General features: G+C 34.6%; 1 protein-coding gene and 1 pseudogene across 2 annotated transcripts; both read left to right on the top strand.

Annotated features, from left to right (window-relative positions):
• Positions 1-5,557: 5,557 nt before the first annotated feature.
• Positions 5,558-9,388, top strand: GBF3 (G-box binding factor 3). 2 transcript variants are annotated; one of them, XM_079032447.1, is made up of 12 exons: positions 5,558-5,697; positions 6,642-6,775; positions 6,939-6,986; positions 7,058-7,153; positions 7,240-7,308; positions 7,408-7,562; positions 7,640-7,688; positions 7,769-7,817; positions 7,913-8,091; positions 8,246-8,323; positions 8,417-8,542; positions 9,146-9,388. In XM_079032447.1, exons 2-12 carry the CDS (start codon positions 6,716-6,718, stop codon positions 9,299-9,301), a joined length of 1,065 nt encoding a protein of 354 aa, XP_078888573.1. In that variant the 5' UTR covers positions 5,558-5,697; positions 6,642-6,715; the 3' UTR covers positions 9,302-9,388. The 2 variants fall into 2 exon arrangements, with proteins under 2 accessions (XP_078888573.1, XP_078888572.1); XM_079032446.1 differs by having other exon boundaries at positions 6,936-6,986.
• Positions 9,389-16,232: 6,844 nt separating this feature from the next.
• On the top strand, positions 16,233-17,551 carry LOC145096330 (mitochondrial carrier protein CoAc2-like; annotated as a pseudogene).
• The last annotated feature ends 581 nt before the right edge of the window (positions 17,552-18,132 follow it).

Here is an 18,132-nt window from a genome sequence, read left to right as displayed (position 1 = left end):
TGGAATCAACTTCTTCTTGCAAAACAAACCCACAAAGGTCCAATAATGGCTTTTTCTCTCTCACAAACGCTCAAGCACTATTAGGGTTTCTCTCAAAGGGTCTGGTAGCCGCAAATGGTGGCTATAAGGGTCCTTAAATAGGTCCCAAACCCAAGAAATTAGGGTTTCATTAAACAGCGTGGACTCGCCGAGTCCACGTATGGACTCACCGAGTCCTTCATTAAACCATACCAGAACATGTGTGATCCCACTCGGCGAGTCTCAGCGCCCACTCGTCGAGTCCCTCTTTAAAATTCAATATAAATACATAAATAAGATACCTAGGAATTCGGATGTTACAGTCTCGTATGGTCACCATCTGTCGCTCACATTCGATCACAGCTCCAAGCCGACTCAATCAATCCATGCCCACTATGACACAAACATCCCTCATCACTATCGGCATGATGTGTGTTAAATGAACTAGTTTTAATCCTACTAACTTAGACACAAAATAAACACACGAAAGGCAGTGTACCTATCGATTAGTAATATAGTTCAAGTAAGTAAGGTATCGAACACAAGGAACGGTTAAAAATTACAATAAACACTAATATTATCTAAATAAAACAAGTAATAGAAAATGGGGTTTTCTCTAGTTTTGCAAGACTAGAAACTTAAGCACTTAATTAACACTCAAACAAAACAATTAACAGCTAAAGCAAATAAAAATCAAATAAATTCAATAATAAAGGAGACTTTTGTTCAGGTTCGACTCACTTATTCCTATGGTTGAATTTATGGCAAGTGCAATGGATTAATGTGTCATTGGCTACCGATTAATATGATTAAGTTCATGTTCACTATTACTAATCCTTAGAAAACATATCAATTCAAACAGTGGCCAACTGGTTAAACTAATGAGTTTCCTAGTTTATTGATTCGGGTTAAGTAAGACTTGTAGTTAGCTAATTAAATTACTAATTCAATTAACTTCTTGTATGGTTGTTCATCACACAAGCTCACACATTGACTTACCTATTTTCTAATTAACCCCTAGTTTCATGTTCACTATTCTTAGGCATATAATATTGTTTTCACATAAATTATATGAGACAAGCAATTAAGAGATGTTCATGCAACTTAATAGACTTGATAATTAAAAAAAATAGTTATTGCCTACATATGAGGATCTTTAACAAGCTTAACAAAACAAAATTCACTAAATTAAATAATCCAAGCCATAAAATTCAAACCATATTCACAAGCTAGTCTACCATAAACAGAAGTTATAGTATTTAGCTCATATTCATAGCAGAAAATATCTCACAAACTAAACCTAATGATTTAAACACTGGATTAAGAAAAGAGAATATATTTATGACTTTCGATCTCCTCAAAATTGAATGCTAAAGTTGATCCTCGATTTCCAAAGCTTCAGCAACACTCTTAATCGCAATTTAGTCTCCAAGGGTTCCAGAGTCCTTGTCTTGTGAGTTTATGCCATTTATATAGTTTTTTCGAAAACAGGGGCGACTCGTCGAGTCCATAGACCGACTCGCTAAGTCCCTTACTTAAAATTCGTGCGCCGTAAGGTACTTGATGGTTCGCGAATGTTCGTGTCTACTCGGCAAGTAAGTGTCCAACTCGCCGAGTTCTTCAGGTTTTTGACTCTTTTTCTTCTTTCTTCAATTCCCGAGCTTCTGATTGCTATTCCCGCTTCCTTTTGCTTCCGAGCACGTCTTTTAGGCTGAAAATACAATTTAAACATAATTAAGTACCTTTTATTCATTAATTGAAATAAAATAGCCAAAAGTATTAGGATTCTACACAAAATATATAACTAAATATGCACATATCAGTCTAAAACCAGATATGAGCTCATTAAGACGTCCTAGGGCATAAAGTTGGCAACTTTATGCCCTTGCATGCTCTATGGGACTTAAAAACTTCATTCTTCACATCAAGACTTCATATAAGGCTCCAAAATCTTGCATGGAGTCTAGATACTCTCCAAGCTAGCACCTTTATGCATCTAGCATGCTCACAAGGCTTATATCTAACCATTTCAACCTCTGGAGTTGCTCAACTCTCAAGAGAAGGTCTAAAACCAACAAAAAGGACCATAAAGAAAACCCTAACTAGATCTAAAGAATAAGAAGGCAAGATCAAGGATTTATACCTCCAGAAGCTCCTCAAGGTGAACTAGATACAAATTCTTGAAGCCTAATGCCACTCCAAGCTTGCTTGACAACTTTTTCTTCTTGAATGGACCCTAAAATGGACATAAATGCACTCCTTAAGCTCAAAGCACACTCTTTAATGGTATTAGGGTTTTCAAAGACGTTTGAAGGTGAAAGAGGTTGATTAGGGTGAGGCTCAAATGAGATAAGGATGCTTATATAGGTCTCAAGTCCGGAAATTAGGGTTTGGACATCTGTCACGTACGCCCAATGTATGTGTTGTCCCTCCGCAATCATTCTTGCAAAGTACGCTAAGTGTACCCTTGAGTTCGCCCAACGTACTTAAGGGACTGATTATGCAACATTTAAAATTTTCAAGGGCTTCCAAGGTACTACCTGATTTGGAGTGTTACAATTTTAGTAATTCTTCTATTTCTTGGAGAAGTAAAAAGTAGTCATCTATCTCTCGTTCTACTACAATATCTGAATATAGGGCTTTAGGTTCCTTATCTTATGAGTTAATTTGGGTTTTGAATTTTTATGATATGGGGTTTAAAAATGTTGTTCTTGTAAATATTTTTTTTTTGATAACGATTCTGAAGTTAAATTATCTTTGAATACTGTATTTCATGATAAAACAAAACATTTCAAGATTGATGTTCATTTTATAAGAGAAACAATTACAAAATGAGTTATTAAGTTGGTAAAGGTTGGTTCATCTAATTAGGTGGCAGATATTATTACTAAGTATCTTGTATGTTCATAACATGAGATTCTTAGTGAAAAGTTGTGTCTGTTTGTTCCTTTTTCTTCAAAGTGATATTTTTCAAAACGGTTAGTTTGAGAGGGGCTATTAAAATAAATAATATTTTAGATTAATTGCAAACTAACATTTTGTTTAAATAGATTTAGGATGTATTTTGTGTTCTTTTGTGTTTGATAATTTTGCAGGTAACTTTGTTGAGATTTGGAGGGGTAAAGTGTTAATATGTCAAAGTTTTTCGGGTTTACACGTGGGTCTTCGGGTCCCAATTGGCCCAGAGTATAACTAGCTGGCTTGCTCTCATTTGAGACATAAGTTCACCAATTAGTTAGGGTGCTCCTCTCGTCTCTCTCAAAATATCTTCGATTAGGGTTTTCTTATTAGGGTTTACATAACTTTTGATCAGATCTTGTAGATATTATAGTTTTAGGTTGAGTGTGTCGTTTTAAGAGTAGAATAGGTTTTTGTATCGAGGTTTCTGTTGCAGGTTCTTGAACCATCTGTGTATATCCTCAAATGATATAATAAATGTTGATGTTGGAATATCTCGTTTCTACAATTTTTTTTACATAAAGAATTAAGATAGTCCTTTGTAACCAGTCTGAAACTCCGATCACCACTTCGATCATGATCATTAGTCTTCTTTGCATAATTCTTCCTATTAAACTGAGGCATTGTACAAATAGTTTGAAACTTCCAATCCAAATATTGCATAAATCAAAAATAAGAACGTTAACCTACCTCACCCGAACTAACCAGGCAAATGAAAAGTTCTTTCATAGGAACGATTTCCTATTACCCATATAAAGATGAACAATGTTGCCATAATCTTAGATAATTGCCTCAATTCTTTCTTGTTAGTGCTATTAGTTCATGTATAAGTATTGAGAAATCTGCCTTATCTTATCGACGTCCTCTCGATACATATTATGGGAAACTAGATAATCAAACACCAAGACCTTTTGATTGTTTCTCTTAATTCGATGATTCACCTTTTCCCATCGTTGCTCATCCATTGATCGTCCATATCTCATGCCTACTTTTAAAAACTACAAAACTATTGAATGTCTCCTCAAGAAATACAAAAACACAAGTGAATAATCCAATTCTCCCGACCATCAAAGCCGCAAGATCACATGAAATCGGTCATCGATGTCACCGTATGGTTGATAACCTATTTAAAGATGTTTATTTTAGGTGAAAACCAATAATATTTTACCAAATTTATAACCGACGGTCCCTTCTTTTTGAGACCGATGCCGCTTGTCAATGCCTCTTCCTACCATTAAATAGATTGTAACTTTATTTGTTCTAATAACCAACAACATATATACTAATTTAATTGTGATTTCTATCATTTTGTCAATAATATATATATGTATAAACATAAATGATCAAATATTAAAAATACCTGATAATTTACTATGTTTTGTTACCATAGTACCATCTAAGCTGATCCATATATCTTCTTTCATAAACTCATACCAAATATACTAAAAAAATAACAGTTTTTAAAAAACATTAGCTGTTTTAATAAACAACCCCAGACACCCTCTAAATCTCATTAAAACTTATATTGGTCAACAGCTTTTTTGATCTACATTTTAAATAGTAAAAATATTTATTTATTTCGAAATCAAACATCCTCGTTAAAAACTTATCTTAAAGAGTAATATCTCAAAAAGAAAAAGATTGTTAATAAACACTATTTATTAATTTAGTATTGCCAATTTAATGTTCCACTTGTTTTATAATGAACGGCTTAAGTCCGGGCCCGGCCACATGCCTGGCGTACTAATCGGCTGAGTTTTAACGACGTGTAGGTCGACTCCTGTTCGAACACGTGTACGATGATGCTGATCTTGGATATTAAGCGATTGGATGACTTTGATCCCCCAGTTTATTTAGATAGCTCAAACTACACCTTTCAGTATTCAAAGTTCCTTGTTATGCCCTTGAAACTTTGCAAACAAGACAACCCATCACGTGTGTTAATATAACATCAATCATGACAAAAAAAAAAAAAAAACATTATTCTCTATACTTCATAGATATCGATTTATATATGCGTTGAGGTTGCAAAGACAAATAAAATTAGTGGTGGCTTATTCGACATATTTACACACAAATAGATATAATAAATATGCATTGAAAAACCTATAGATAAAAATATGAATGTACGATTTAAGCATACACAAACAATATGAGAAAATAACATGTACTATTATCTCTTTGGATTATATTATATCTCAATTTGAAAAAAATTTCAGACCATCCAATCGAATCATAGAAGGTAAATCTGTCAAGCTTAATTTGTGGTCTATGGTAAAATTATTCAAGCATAAAACAACCAAAAGAGAAATGTATGGGCCAGAATGATAAATACAAATTGTAGAGGGGACAAAGTGTAATTTATTGACAATATTAAACTAAGCGATAACAAAAACGGCCAGCACGATAATCAATGGGCCAGCTCAACCACCACATTATTTTTATTTATTCTTTTATTTTAGAAAACTTACTTTTCCAGATAAGTTATTCTCCAACTCTGAGCAATACCTCAAAAGAAACTTGTACATTATGCATTAAATATTGTAGAGTTAGCTGAGTTTTAAACTCTTGTCTCTGGAAAAGTAGGTGGAGCGTATATTTATACACGTTAACACACGAACACGCGTCCGGTGACGTGGAGTGTTGCTTTCTTCCTCCCTTGTTTTAGTGAGAGAAAGTTCTAGAGAGAGAAAATGCAGCAGTGAATTTGTTCGAACTTAGGTATGTTTAATTTCAAGCTTTAATTTGTTCAGATTCTGTATTAATTGTTTGTTGTAACGTAATTTAGTTCTTGTTATTCATAATTTGATCGTTTTTAGTTGAATTGTTTCGTGTTTTTCTAAGAATTACGGCGACATCTCGTGAATTAATCGGTTATTGTTGTCATAATTTGATATTGAATTAGCTTGGATTCATAGCTTTTTGCTGTTTATGTATAGCATTTCATGAGCTACATGTCTATACATGCTTTTGACGTGATTGTAGCGATAGATCAGAATTGGGGAGAATAATCGGAGAATTAGATAAACTTAAACAGGAAACTGTAACGAAATTATCACGTTCTTGTCTGTTTTCGTTTTTCACATCTTTTTGTATGTTTTTATTAAATAAACAAAACTGTTCAATTTTGTGGAAATTTCTATTTTTTGGCATGTTCTACTGTCTGTCCGCCATACGAGGGTAGATTTGGTAATTAGTTACGAGTTTATCCTGGATTGGTAATACTTGGTCGGTGCTGTGTTGCTTTCCTCTTGTTATATATGGATCTTATGAAGGATACTCATCCGTTTACTTGTAAAGATTTCCCCTTTTGGTTTGAATGAAGAATAATAAGTTCCATATAGTAAGACTGGCTTTCTGGACCTGGGGAAGCAATTCTGTTGTTTATCCAGTTTAGAGAAAGCATGAACTTGGATGTTTTAAATTAACATGGAGGCTTTGTTTGCTTATAAATCTGAAATCGATATGCTGGAACTCCAGTTTGAAAGGCATGCATGGATTAAATGATCCAAAAACAAATGTAATCAACATGGGTGACGTATGATAGTATATTCATTCGCGTTCGATTCAAATTGTCGGGTGACGTTAACATGTTCCCATAAGTAGAACCTAGAAATTCTATTTGTTCATATTTGTGTCATATTGACATTCTTGTCCTTTTGCAGCTGAGTGAGCAAGAGCAAGTATCTGTAGAAAGGATTTCCCATATCTTCATTGATACAGTTTTAGGTGCTTTCCCATGGGGATCAGTGAAGAGGCACAAGATTGTAAGCCTGAAAAATCTTCTTCACCTCCACCAGTAAGCTTCCAAATTTTGTTTTATCTCTCTTACACTACACTACATATAATAAATCTTGTAGTTTTCTTTATATATATATATATATATATATATATATATATATATATATATATATATATATTTTTGTATTTATGAAGTTGTATGAGTTTTAACTTTGCAGCAGCAACAACAGACGAGTGTTCATGTATATCCAGATTGGGCAGCCATGCAGGTTAATTAAATACACAAACCATCTAAATCTTATTAAATCAAATCTTATTTTGGATATTTATATTTCCACAGGCATATTATGGCCCTAGAATGGCTGTGCCACCATACTACAATCCTGCTGTTGCATCTGGTCATGCCCCTCCCCCTTATATGTGGGGTCCTCCACAGGTACAACAATTATCTTCATTCCTTTAGATTTATCAGGTTGACCTTTCTGTTGACTTTTTTTTTTACTTGCAAAATCAAAAAATCAGCATATGATGCCACCCTATGCTGCTTTCTATCCACATGGAGGTGTTTATGCACATCCTGCAGTTCATCTTGTAAGTCTTCTTGACACCTTTCTAAGATCATAATGTGACCAAATTCTTCAATTTTATGATTTAGAATAATGTTTGTGATAATAATTAAAATAAATACAGGCAAATAGTCCTCTGAACATTGATTCACCTGCCAAGTCATCAGGGGGTTCTGATAGAGGCTTGATGAAGAAATTAAAAGGATTTGATGGGTTGGCAATGTCAATAGGCAATCCATCAAATGGTGAAGGTGGAAACAATGATGGGAACTCACACAGGTACCATAACTTGCATCATGCCTAAATTGGTCAATTTACATGTTTCCACATATAAAGATTTGAATTTTATAAAACAGTGGGGAGACTGAAGGAACAAGTGAAGGAAGTGATGGGAATACAACTGAGGTAAGAAATTAAACTTTTAAATTTTTTGTAACGTTCATATGTGTGTCTAAAATAAATCTTCTTGTTGCATGTTATTTTAGCGAGGTAAAAATGGTGGGAAAAGAAGCAGTGAAGGGTCGCTTATTCTTTGTAAGTTTCACATCCACATAAAAATTAATCTTTATGTTAATGGAGAATAAAGTTTTATAAAAAGAAATAAAATACTAAAACCTTTATGTCATCAGCTGAAGTTGAGAAGGCTGAGCCACAAAGAGCAGATGGAGCTTCCAGTAAAATGATGACAGGTGTCGGGATTCTTTCTCCCAATCCTGTCTCCGCATTAAATCTCAAGAATTTTCCGAATACAGCTGCTGACATCACTTCACCCATTGTTACATTGATGCCAAATGAAGCACTTTTTCAGGTCTGTTTTTTATATTTTCCGTAGGCAAATTGCTTTTGGGCTTTTGACATAAAAGTCCTTATGTTTGGCAAGTTTTAGTCTCTGAGAAATTTAAGTTATGTTGCAATTATTGTTGTTTCTAAATTTAACTTGTGTGAATAAAAATTATGAGCAGAATGACCGAGAACTAAAAAGGGAAAAGAGAAAGCAGTCTAACCGAGAATCTGCTAGAAGGTCAAGATTGAGGAAACAGGTATCGAGTTCTTTTCATGATGGCAAGGGTAAAATTGTAAAATTGAACTTCTTTTTTTTGACAAATAAGTTTGAAATTTCCTCTATTTTCCAGGCTGAAGCTGAAGAACTTGCTGTAAAAGTTGAAGCTCTTAACAGTGAAAACTTGAGCCTTAGGTCTGAAATTAACCGATTAACTGATAATTCAGAGAAATTGAAGCTTCAAAATGCTGAACTAATGGTAAGACCAAAACCAGACCTACTACTATTACATAATTACATTTTTGGTCCCTGAACATAGCTGTTTTTATCAATTTTGGTCCCAAGAAGTTTTCTCTTGTAATTTCATTTGAGGTTTTGCAACGTTACAAGAACTTCAAATAAGGACCAACAAAGGTAAAAAAGAAAACATTTTGCGACCAAAATTGCAAGAAAAAAAAAAACAAACCTTTTTTTCTTTCACCATTGAAGTCCTGTATGGGTAATGATATCTGTCTGGATAGTTGTATACATAATGTCTGTTTCTCTTTTGGGTTGAATAAACCGTCTTAACGAGACTAAATGACCATTTTACCCTTGCATTCCAAAAAACAAAATTCACAATATTCTTTAAATTTTAACACATGAAAGGTTAATGTCTTGATACAGTAAGCCATGTTTTTTTGGCTTAACCCATTAAGTCATTCCATTCAGACTATGTAAAAAGAAACAATCATGTATAGCTGTCCAGATTAAGTGCCTAACCCATTAAGACCATAAAGTCAAAAAGAAGGAAACAGTCACCAGACCTACTACGCCATAATTACATATATACCCTTCACCAACATGTACCTCATTGTTACAGGAAAAACTGAAGGAGGTTTCGTCTCTTAGCACTGCTAACCTGATATCAAGAGTGGATAACAGCTCAGGAGAATTATATGAAACCAACAAAAACACAAACACGCGTCAACTTCTTGACTCAAGTCCAAGGGCTGCTGATGCTGTGGCGGCTGGTTAGCTACTCAAATGTTATAATCCTATGACAAACAAACAAACAAACAGACAAACGATAAAGTAATGTTTTTAGTTGTTGGGTTTTTTTTTACATGATTTTTGGAGTTATTTGATTATCTAACAGTTTAACGTACGTAAAAGATAATAGGTGGTTAGGGTGATATTAAGATAAGAAATGAGTCCAAGGTTTTTAGGGTTTGGTCTGAATCTGATTATGATTATATATATATATATATATATGGTGGTTTTAGATTTCGAGGGGCAAATCTGGAATGTTTATTTAGTTCCAGATTTTGCCTTGAAACTGGCCACTGATAGAGTTTAGTGTAATTATAGAGTATGGTCTGTCTATTTGTCCGTGTGAGATTAATATAAAACAACTCAACTTATGGTATTGGTATGTGTAATATGAATTCGGGAGTTGTAGGATTCTTATATTTGGGAATAAACTTTTATCCTTTTTGATGTAATGGTTTTTTTTTCTTATTGCTTAAATGTTGGTGGCTTATATAAAATAAATGGATGTTTGTTATTAGTTTTATCCAAAATGCCTCACAAGGATATAAAGATTTGTCCAAAAAGATACCCAATTTTATATTTTAAATGCGCATGTACATGGTTTCTTTTTCTTTATTCAACTCTTTAAATATTTCCCTATACCTAATCTTAAACCAATATGTTTATTAATTGTTTTAATTAAGTTCGATTATATATTTTCATTTTGTAAAGCTACATATTATATAAAATTCAAGAGAAAGAAAACATAGGCTTAACGACTAAGCGTCTAATAAACGAATTTTATTTAATTAAATGAAAATTTTCTAATATTTATTATAAAAATAATAATAATTAGATGCAAAAAATCAATAAAAATACATTTTGGTCACGATTATATAGTTTACCTATTCAATTTATTTAGTAAATTTACAAAATAGAAAATAGATTTAATTTCATATCAACCAAACAAAGGAAAATGACTTGTAAGGATAAGTATTAGAATTGTATAAAAAATATCATTGATTTTTTTTTACACATCGCCAATCAACTATAGGGGTTTTAAATTGTTGATACGACACGACAGAAATATATGACACATAATGAAATTGGGACGGAAATTGAAATTCGAATTTGTGTTTGTGTCGTATCGTGTTTGTGCTCAAAATTCGACACGATGTTGATATGATTTACCATTTATTTATCGTGTTTTTCGTGTTTCTCGTGTTATGTATGATTAAATATTAATTAATACACTAATTGTTATATTATGTTATTTTTGTCGTGTTGTATTTGTCGTTTTTTAATTGGTTCGTTTTTGTGTTGGTTAGAAAAAAAACATGACATCGTGTCGTGTTGTGTTTGTGTTACATAAAACATTATCGTGTCATGTCGTGTCAGACAAAAACACGACACGATGGCTCAATTTGCCAACGTTTGTACACATATGGCAATTAAACTTCATCTATGTTAAAAAAATACCATTATATTACAGGTAATAGTAGGTCACCAGCCACGCGGTATGTCACGTGGCTGTTGATGTGGATTTTAATGTTTATTATGTACACATTTGTAACGCTCGTAGATCCGGGTAGTCAATTTAGAGACAAAGAGCATCAAAAATGAGTTTTTGATGGAAGATTATTTAGGAGGATTAATCTTAACCAAGTTGTAGCATATGTCAATGCTGAAATCCGAGTTTTAACGAAGAAGTTATGACCCATCGAAGTTTCACGACAGTACCGACACGATGCCGGAAAGCGTAAATAGTGAATTTACGATAGAGCGACTTTTAGTCTTAGCGACCTAAACAAAAGTCGTATAATATTGTAACATCCGGATTCCCGGGTATCTTATTCTAATTATTTATCTTGAGTTTTATGGAGGGACTCGGCGAGTAGACGCTCAGACTCGCCGAGTAGGATCGCGAATTCTTGTTTGGATTAATGACCGGACTCAACGAGTCGATGAGTGGACCCGGTGAGTCCGCGCTCTAAAGTGAAACCCTAAATCTCAGGGCCTAAGCCCTATTTAAAGGCCCTTATGGTCGTCATTTGCGGCCACTACTCCCCTGTGAAAAAAACCCTAGAGAGCAAAGAGAGCTTAAAGAGCAATTTGGAGGCTGACTCTTCATCCTTTGGTGTGATCTTGCAAGAAGGAGTGGGAAAATCCAAGCTAGATCGATTGTGGAGCTTGGATCTGTGTTGTTCACGCTGAGATTCACGTTTTGAGGTACAAGTCCCTTCCCATTTCTTGTATTTGATAGATTCCTTGAATCTAGGGTTTCCTTTGCACAATTTTGAGTTAGATTGTGAAGCATATGAGGTCCCTTTGGGTATAGATGATAGATCTGGACCTTGAGAGGTCCAAAAGGTCCCAAGCTTCCAGCTTTATGAGGTTTCATGTGAGCCTTGAGAGTAGAACCCCATTTTAAAGGTTATTTCTCCATTTTTGGTCTTATAAGCATTGCATGAACGTAAAGTTTGAACCTTTACGTGACTTTCGAGTGTTAGAAGGTTAGATCTACTGGTTGGTGAAGCAGATCTGACCTCAAAAGATCGTTTGAGTGTTTTCATGGGAGAAGCTCGCCGAGCCCATAAAGGACTCAACGAGTCGAGTCGGGTTACCCCGCGATTCACGACCTGTGGTAACCCGTTGAGTGTAACGCCCCGATTCTCAGGTATGTATTTAAATAAAGAATTTCCTTAGTTTTAAGTCCTACTCGACAAGTTAAGGCTGCCCTACTCATCGAGTAGCAGCGAGGTGGGATCGCGAATTTAGTGACCTACTCGCCGAGTCCACAATGGGACTCGACAAGTAAGAGCTGGCAGATGAAACCCTAAATTTCGGGGCATTTCACCCTATTTAAAGGATCATTGGCCATCCCCTAGCCTCCCCTTCACTGCCTCTTGTCCCTATAAATCCCTAATCGTGTGTGAGCTCACCTTGTGCATTCTTAAGCTTGAAGGAGGGTTTTCTTGGAGAGAAAGGAGCTTGGAGGTCAAGCATTAAGAAGCAAGGAGCTTGAAGGACCTAAGATCTATTATAGTTAGCATCTTCTGGAAGGTATAAATCGTTACCCTAACCTCATTCATTCTTTTGGGCAACTTCTATGGTTTTCATAGTATGTTTGGAAGCTACTCTTCTTTGCAATCTTAGATCTGAAGTTGTAACTGTTGGATTAGTGTCTAAGTCCATAACTATTTTGGTATGTACTTGACTCGATGGTGCATGGTCCTTTTGGGTTGCCTTCACCAAAGCAACTTGATAGGATGAATTATGGAGAGAAAGGATTAATTATGATTTATTAATATATTATGAGAATAATATATTAAAGGAGAAATCATATTGTTTAATTAATATTAGTCAAGAATTAATAAGAATTAAGTTTGTGGCTAAAAGCTATTAACTAAACTTAAGGGACTAGAACTGTCAATTGTGTGATATTTGAATATTGGGCTAATGGACTCCATATTTAAGGAGTGGACGAATTCTATGGGGAAACCCATTAGAAATCGTCCAAGGCCTTTAAGAAAGGAGTCCATGGGTTGCTTAGGGCCTAAGCATCCAAATTAGGATTTCCTTGTTAGACAACCCTAATAGCCTCACTATTTAAAGAACCCTTAAGCCCCAAAAACGTGGGGAACTTGTTCTCTAGGGTTTCCACACGTTTTGGGCAGCCTCCTCTCTCCTTATTCTTCATCCTCTTGCTCTTGGTGTTTGTGAACCATTAGAGGTGTGACATTTGTGACTCTAAGCTTTCTAAAGTCATTACAACGAGGATTTGAGATTGTTATTGCTACATAACAATCAAGGTAATATCTTAAACCCATTCTTATGTTAAAACAGCAAGAAATCCCGAAAATAGCTCCATCTGACGCTCGAACTCGCCGAGTACCACACTGGACTCGCCGAGTACACTGTGGTACTCGCCAAGTTCATCAGGCAGGGAGCTCAAAAAACGTTTTTACAACTTGAACAAACATACAAGGCATCAATACAATAGAAACCAATCAAGGCTCTGATACCACTAATGGGTTTTAGCCATAAGAACATCCTATGTGCTCATGTAACCCTAATGCTTGTTATGTAGCAATAACAATCTCAAATCCTCGTTGTAATGTAGCATATGATAATCAATATTAACATAAGAATGGGTTTAAGATATTACCTTGATTGTTATGTAGCAATAACAATCCCAAATCTCCTTGAATTGACTTTGGAAGGCTTAGAGTCACAAGTGTCACTCCTCTAATGGCTTACAAACACCATAAGCAAGTGGAGAAGGTATAAAGAGAGAGGAAAGAGGTAGAAATTCGTCCTTAGATGCTCTAGGGATCAAGTGCACGGAATCCTAAGGCCTTAGGGGTCTTTATATAGGGTTGGGATTAGGGTTTCAGTCCTTATCCTTATCTAGTTACTTGCCCATCAAGCAACCATAAGATGAGCCTTGAAAATCCCTATCTCTTGGACCTTGGACAATTTTAAGGATATCATTATCCTTGAATTCGTCCATCCTTTAACAAGGATAACCATTGCCCTATTTTGCAACTATCACATAATTACAATTCAGCCCCTCTAGTTTATTTAATTACACTTGATCACAAAATTAATTCTTAATTAATTATTGACCAATATTAATTAAACAAATATGATTTCTCCTTTAATATATTATTCTTATAACATATTAATAAATCATAATAACCTCTCTTTTTATTTATTTCTCCAATCAAGTTGCTTTGGTGAAGGCAACCCAAAAGGACCATGCACCATCGGGTCAAGTACATACCAAAATAGTTATGGACTTAGACACTAATCCAACATTAATAATATATGGTGGGAAATGAAAACCCAAAAAATTAAACAGCCCGCCTGATTCATCTCCTTCTTCTCCTTCTAAAATCCTCTAACAAAAAAACCCTAATAATCCTTCTTCGCCTGATTATCTCCTTCTTCTCCTTCTAAAATCCTCAAACAAAAAAACCCTAATACTCTGGAAAACCCTAATCACCCTTCTGGTTTTCTTCTCCTTCTAAAATCCTTCTTCTCCTTCTAAATTAAACAGCCCCCCCACCGGATCGCTAAAACAAGAGCCACCGATGCACCACTTCACTACCTTTCACTCTCTAAATGTGTGATTGCTCAATGTAATGGCCTTCTAGGGTTCGTTATCCGCCTCCCTTAATGTCTACGATCGACAATGGAGATGATGGCCACCACTACCACTCCATTACTCACATATCGATCTGTCTGCAAGCACATACCTTGTTTACAGAGGATTTAAGGTTAGTTCTTCAATTCATCATTTTCGTGAGCCAATAACCCTAGTTTCTATCATCACTTCTTGTTCCTCACCGACGATCTCATCTAAACCTCATTCTTACGTTATTTTCATATAATTCTTAAACCCCGCTTCAAAGAACTAGGGATGCGGACCTCATAAAATCTTTCATAGAACCAGCGATTGGGGGTCTGCGAATCTCTATGTTGACAACGCCCTGCTGCAACTCACGATGGAGCCCAACGGTGAAGCAATTACATAACATGGTTAATTGCTCTGGCGTGATTTGGGGAGAAGATGGGATTGGGTAGTCTTCTTCCTCTCTATCTTCTTCCTCTGTATATAAATCCACCCCTCATCGTCATCTAAACACAAATTAACCTTCATACTTCTTCACTCAGAAGTGTTCAGAAACAAGATCAAAATCTCAACACAGGATCCCCATGATGTCCATATCTCGATCCAACCTCCTTCTAAGCCTTCTGCTCTCTCTTGCTTTCGCTACAAAATTCACAGAAACACATAACTACGAGTTCAAGGTACGCCCTTATATTATACATAGTGTACCATAATCTTCATATACATTTTTTGTGTATCTAATATTCATGTTAATTTCAATTGTTGATTATGTTCGTAACTACTTTGATTTTCACAGGTTCAAGAACAAGCAGCAACAAGGCTATTCTAAGTATGTAATTCATGTCCTTTTGGCTGTTTCAGCTTATAGCTATTGGCTTAGAACTAGCTGCTGTTTGGGAAGCTATATGTCAAGCACATGTATCCGGTATCTAATTGTTAATATATACAGGGACTATTTCAATTGTTTATAATATAATTAATATTATACTATTTTCATGATACAGAAAGTTATAAATGGAATTGTTGTTAATTACTGGGCTTGTATCAACTTCTCAAGAACAGTTCCAGATAGTATTGCTCAAAGTTTTTGTCATTAGTGGGTCCAAATGTGCCAAGAATCTGGCATGGTATGTATATAATCAACTCAAATATTATCTTTCATAAATTAAATATTTAAATTATATACAAAATGTTGGAAATTTCAGGAATTTAAAAGTGAAAGTGTGGTTCCAATCTACTCTACAAGACCAGATCAGGTCAAGAAGGATTTAAAGCACGTGTATACAACCACTGTAAACAAACTTGGAGGAAAAGAGTTGGAATTGCTTATTGCGATTCTCCTTGACAACAATGGCAGCTTGTACGTTATGTAGCTTTCATATGCTTATCACCCTTCCATTGGAATTAAAAAGAAAACTTTTTTGTTTTGCTTGATGGAATAGAATGGACCATTCCATTCCATTCCTTCCAACCAAACAGACAGTAAAGTTGCTTGGGTTTTAGGTGATGTGAAGCAGATATGTGAAACGGATCTTGGGTTGATTTCACAATGTTGTCTTACAAAATATGTTCTAAAGATCAGCAAACAGTATCTCTCAATTGTCTCCCTCAAAATCAATGTCAAGGTCAGACATTTTTCATGATAAACTAGGCATTACTAACTCATTGAATTCTATTTTTTGATTTTAATTTTTTATTACTCAGAAGTCTGGCAAGGACAGTAACCCATCAATTGATGCGGTAATTACAAAAATAACCTCGGTCTATAGACTATAGTTTACTTGTGTTAAAATAACATGGAATGGGAAGTGGTCCACTTGTTGATCTGTTACCATGATCATTATATAGAGGAACTGCTGTTCTTTTTACTTATCCACTTGATTTAGTTAGAACTAAATTGGCTTACCAGGTATACAATCATAATTCCCACAACATTATTTTAACAAATAGCTACATACTTTTTTTAATATGCACGTGTCTAACTAGCCCAATCATTTTCATCTGATAGTACAGGTTGTGGATACTCCAAAATTGAACATGAAAGAAGCCATGAGTAGCGAACATGCATTCAGAGGAATTAGGGATTGTTTTTCAAGAACTTATAGAGATGTTGGGATTAGAGGGTTGTATCGTGGAGTTGGTATGAATTTTTTAATTTCTCATACAAAATAAGTTTTTTTTATTTATAAAAATTGATTTTTTTTGTAGCTCCATCACTCTATGGAATCTTTCCTTACTCGAGTTTGAAGTTTTACTTCTATGAGAAAATGAAAAGCCATGTCCCCGTTGATTATAGAAAGAACATGATGGTCAAACTTGCTTGTGGGTCGGTTGCTGGTTTACTTGGTCAGACTTTCACTTACCCTTTGGATATTGTCAGACGCCAAATGTAGGCAATCTTTTAAATCTAGTGTATATATATATATATATATATGTATATATGTATATGTATATAATCAAAGTATGAGATTATCAAGATACATGTTGTTTGAGTATTGAAGGTTCAATGTCTACAAGGCTCAAGCTCACAACTGAAAGTAACAATGGGAACTCTTGTTATGATTGTCCAAAAAGAAGGATGGAAAAGTAAAACGAAATAAGTCATAACTGAAAGGAACAAATGAAAAGAACAATGGGAACTCTTGTTTTTCATAACCTACAATCAAAAAATAAACTTGTTAACAAAATAAGTCAAATAACAAAAAATTAAAGAAAAGTAAAACGAAATCTTGAAATTACTTCATCAATGTTGTGATTATATCCTGCGAGAATCATTCTTGCAGCATTTAAAGTATCTGCACATTTTTTATTTACAGTCCAAGTGCCAAAGTAGCAATAATATGTAATGTACTTCCATGAAAAGGCTCTGCTTTTCTTACAGCTGAATTATCAAGAGAAATCTAACAATTGTGTTTGCTTACAAATGGTTTAGTTACTTGAATGGTAAGTACATTACATTTTTATATCCTTATTTTCCCATTAATAATCATTATAACTTACAAGAAATTAGTTATATTGACTATCACATCTACAGTGGGGACAAAACTGCAACATGTTATTGCTACTTTGGCACTTGAAAGTGCTGCAATACATGAGGCTTCTTTGTTGAAAGAAGGTTAAAGCCTCGAGATGAACTCGTTTGGTTTAAAAAGCCAGAACCTTGCTCAACTTAATTCATTTTATTCTTTTCCAGGTTTGTGTAGTTTCCTTCCATTTGATTCTTCATTTCCATCAAGTGTTTGTTTTTAGGGCTAATAACACAACTTCATAACTCATGATCAATTTGTATGCAGAACGCGTTTGATTGGTGGATTGATTCTTTTTTAGGCTTATTCTGCATGAAGTGGTTATCAGGATATATCATACTTGATAAGGTTTGTTCAAAGTTTTATAGGATTAAAGTACACTAAAAAATAACTTTTTGGGATTTTTCAGTTAAAATTGTGCAGAAGCATTTCTTATGCTGCAGTTGCTGCTCATGCAGATCAGACTAGCAGGAGGAAATTAGCACTTTTCCAGGTTCCTTTGTTACTAGGCATTGGGGAAGAAGATACAGCCCGGACTAAGGCAACTGAAAGTGGCGATAATGATCTTGTTTATCTTGTTCTCTTTCATATATGGCAGAATATATTTATTGTTTTCTTATTTGATTAATTATAAAATAATACTAAAATTAGGTTCTCAAATTATTGGCTTGTATA

Source organism: Lactuca serriola, chromosome 3 (assembly GCF_051521515.1).
Source record: "Lactuca serriola cultivar US96UC23 chromosome 3, Lser_US96UC23_V15, whole genome shotgun sequence".
Taxonomy (NCBI): Eukaryota; Viridiplantae; Streptophyta; class Magnoliopsida; order Asterales; family Asteraceae; genus Lactuca; species Lactuca serriola.
This window is presented reverse-complemented; position numbering and strand designations above follow the sequence as displayed.

Coding starts and splice junctions, on each gene's coding strand:
- GBF3 (XM_079032446.1), top strand. CDS start 6,716: ATGGGGATCAGTGAAGAGGCACAAGATTGTAAGCCTGAAAAATCTTCT. Junction 7,154..7,239: donor ATATGTGGGGTCCTCCACAG/GTACAACAATTA, acceptor TCAAAAAATCAG/CATATGATGCCACCCTATGC. Junction 7,563..7,639: donor AATGATGGGAACTCACACAG/GTACCATAACTT, acceptor TTTATAAAACAG/TGGGGAGACTGAAGGAACAA.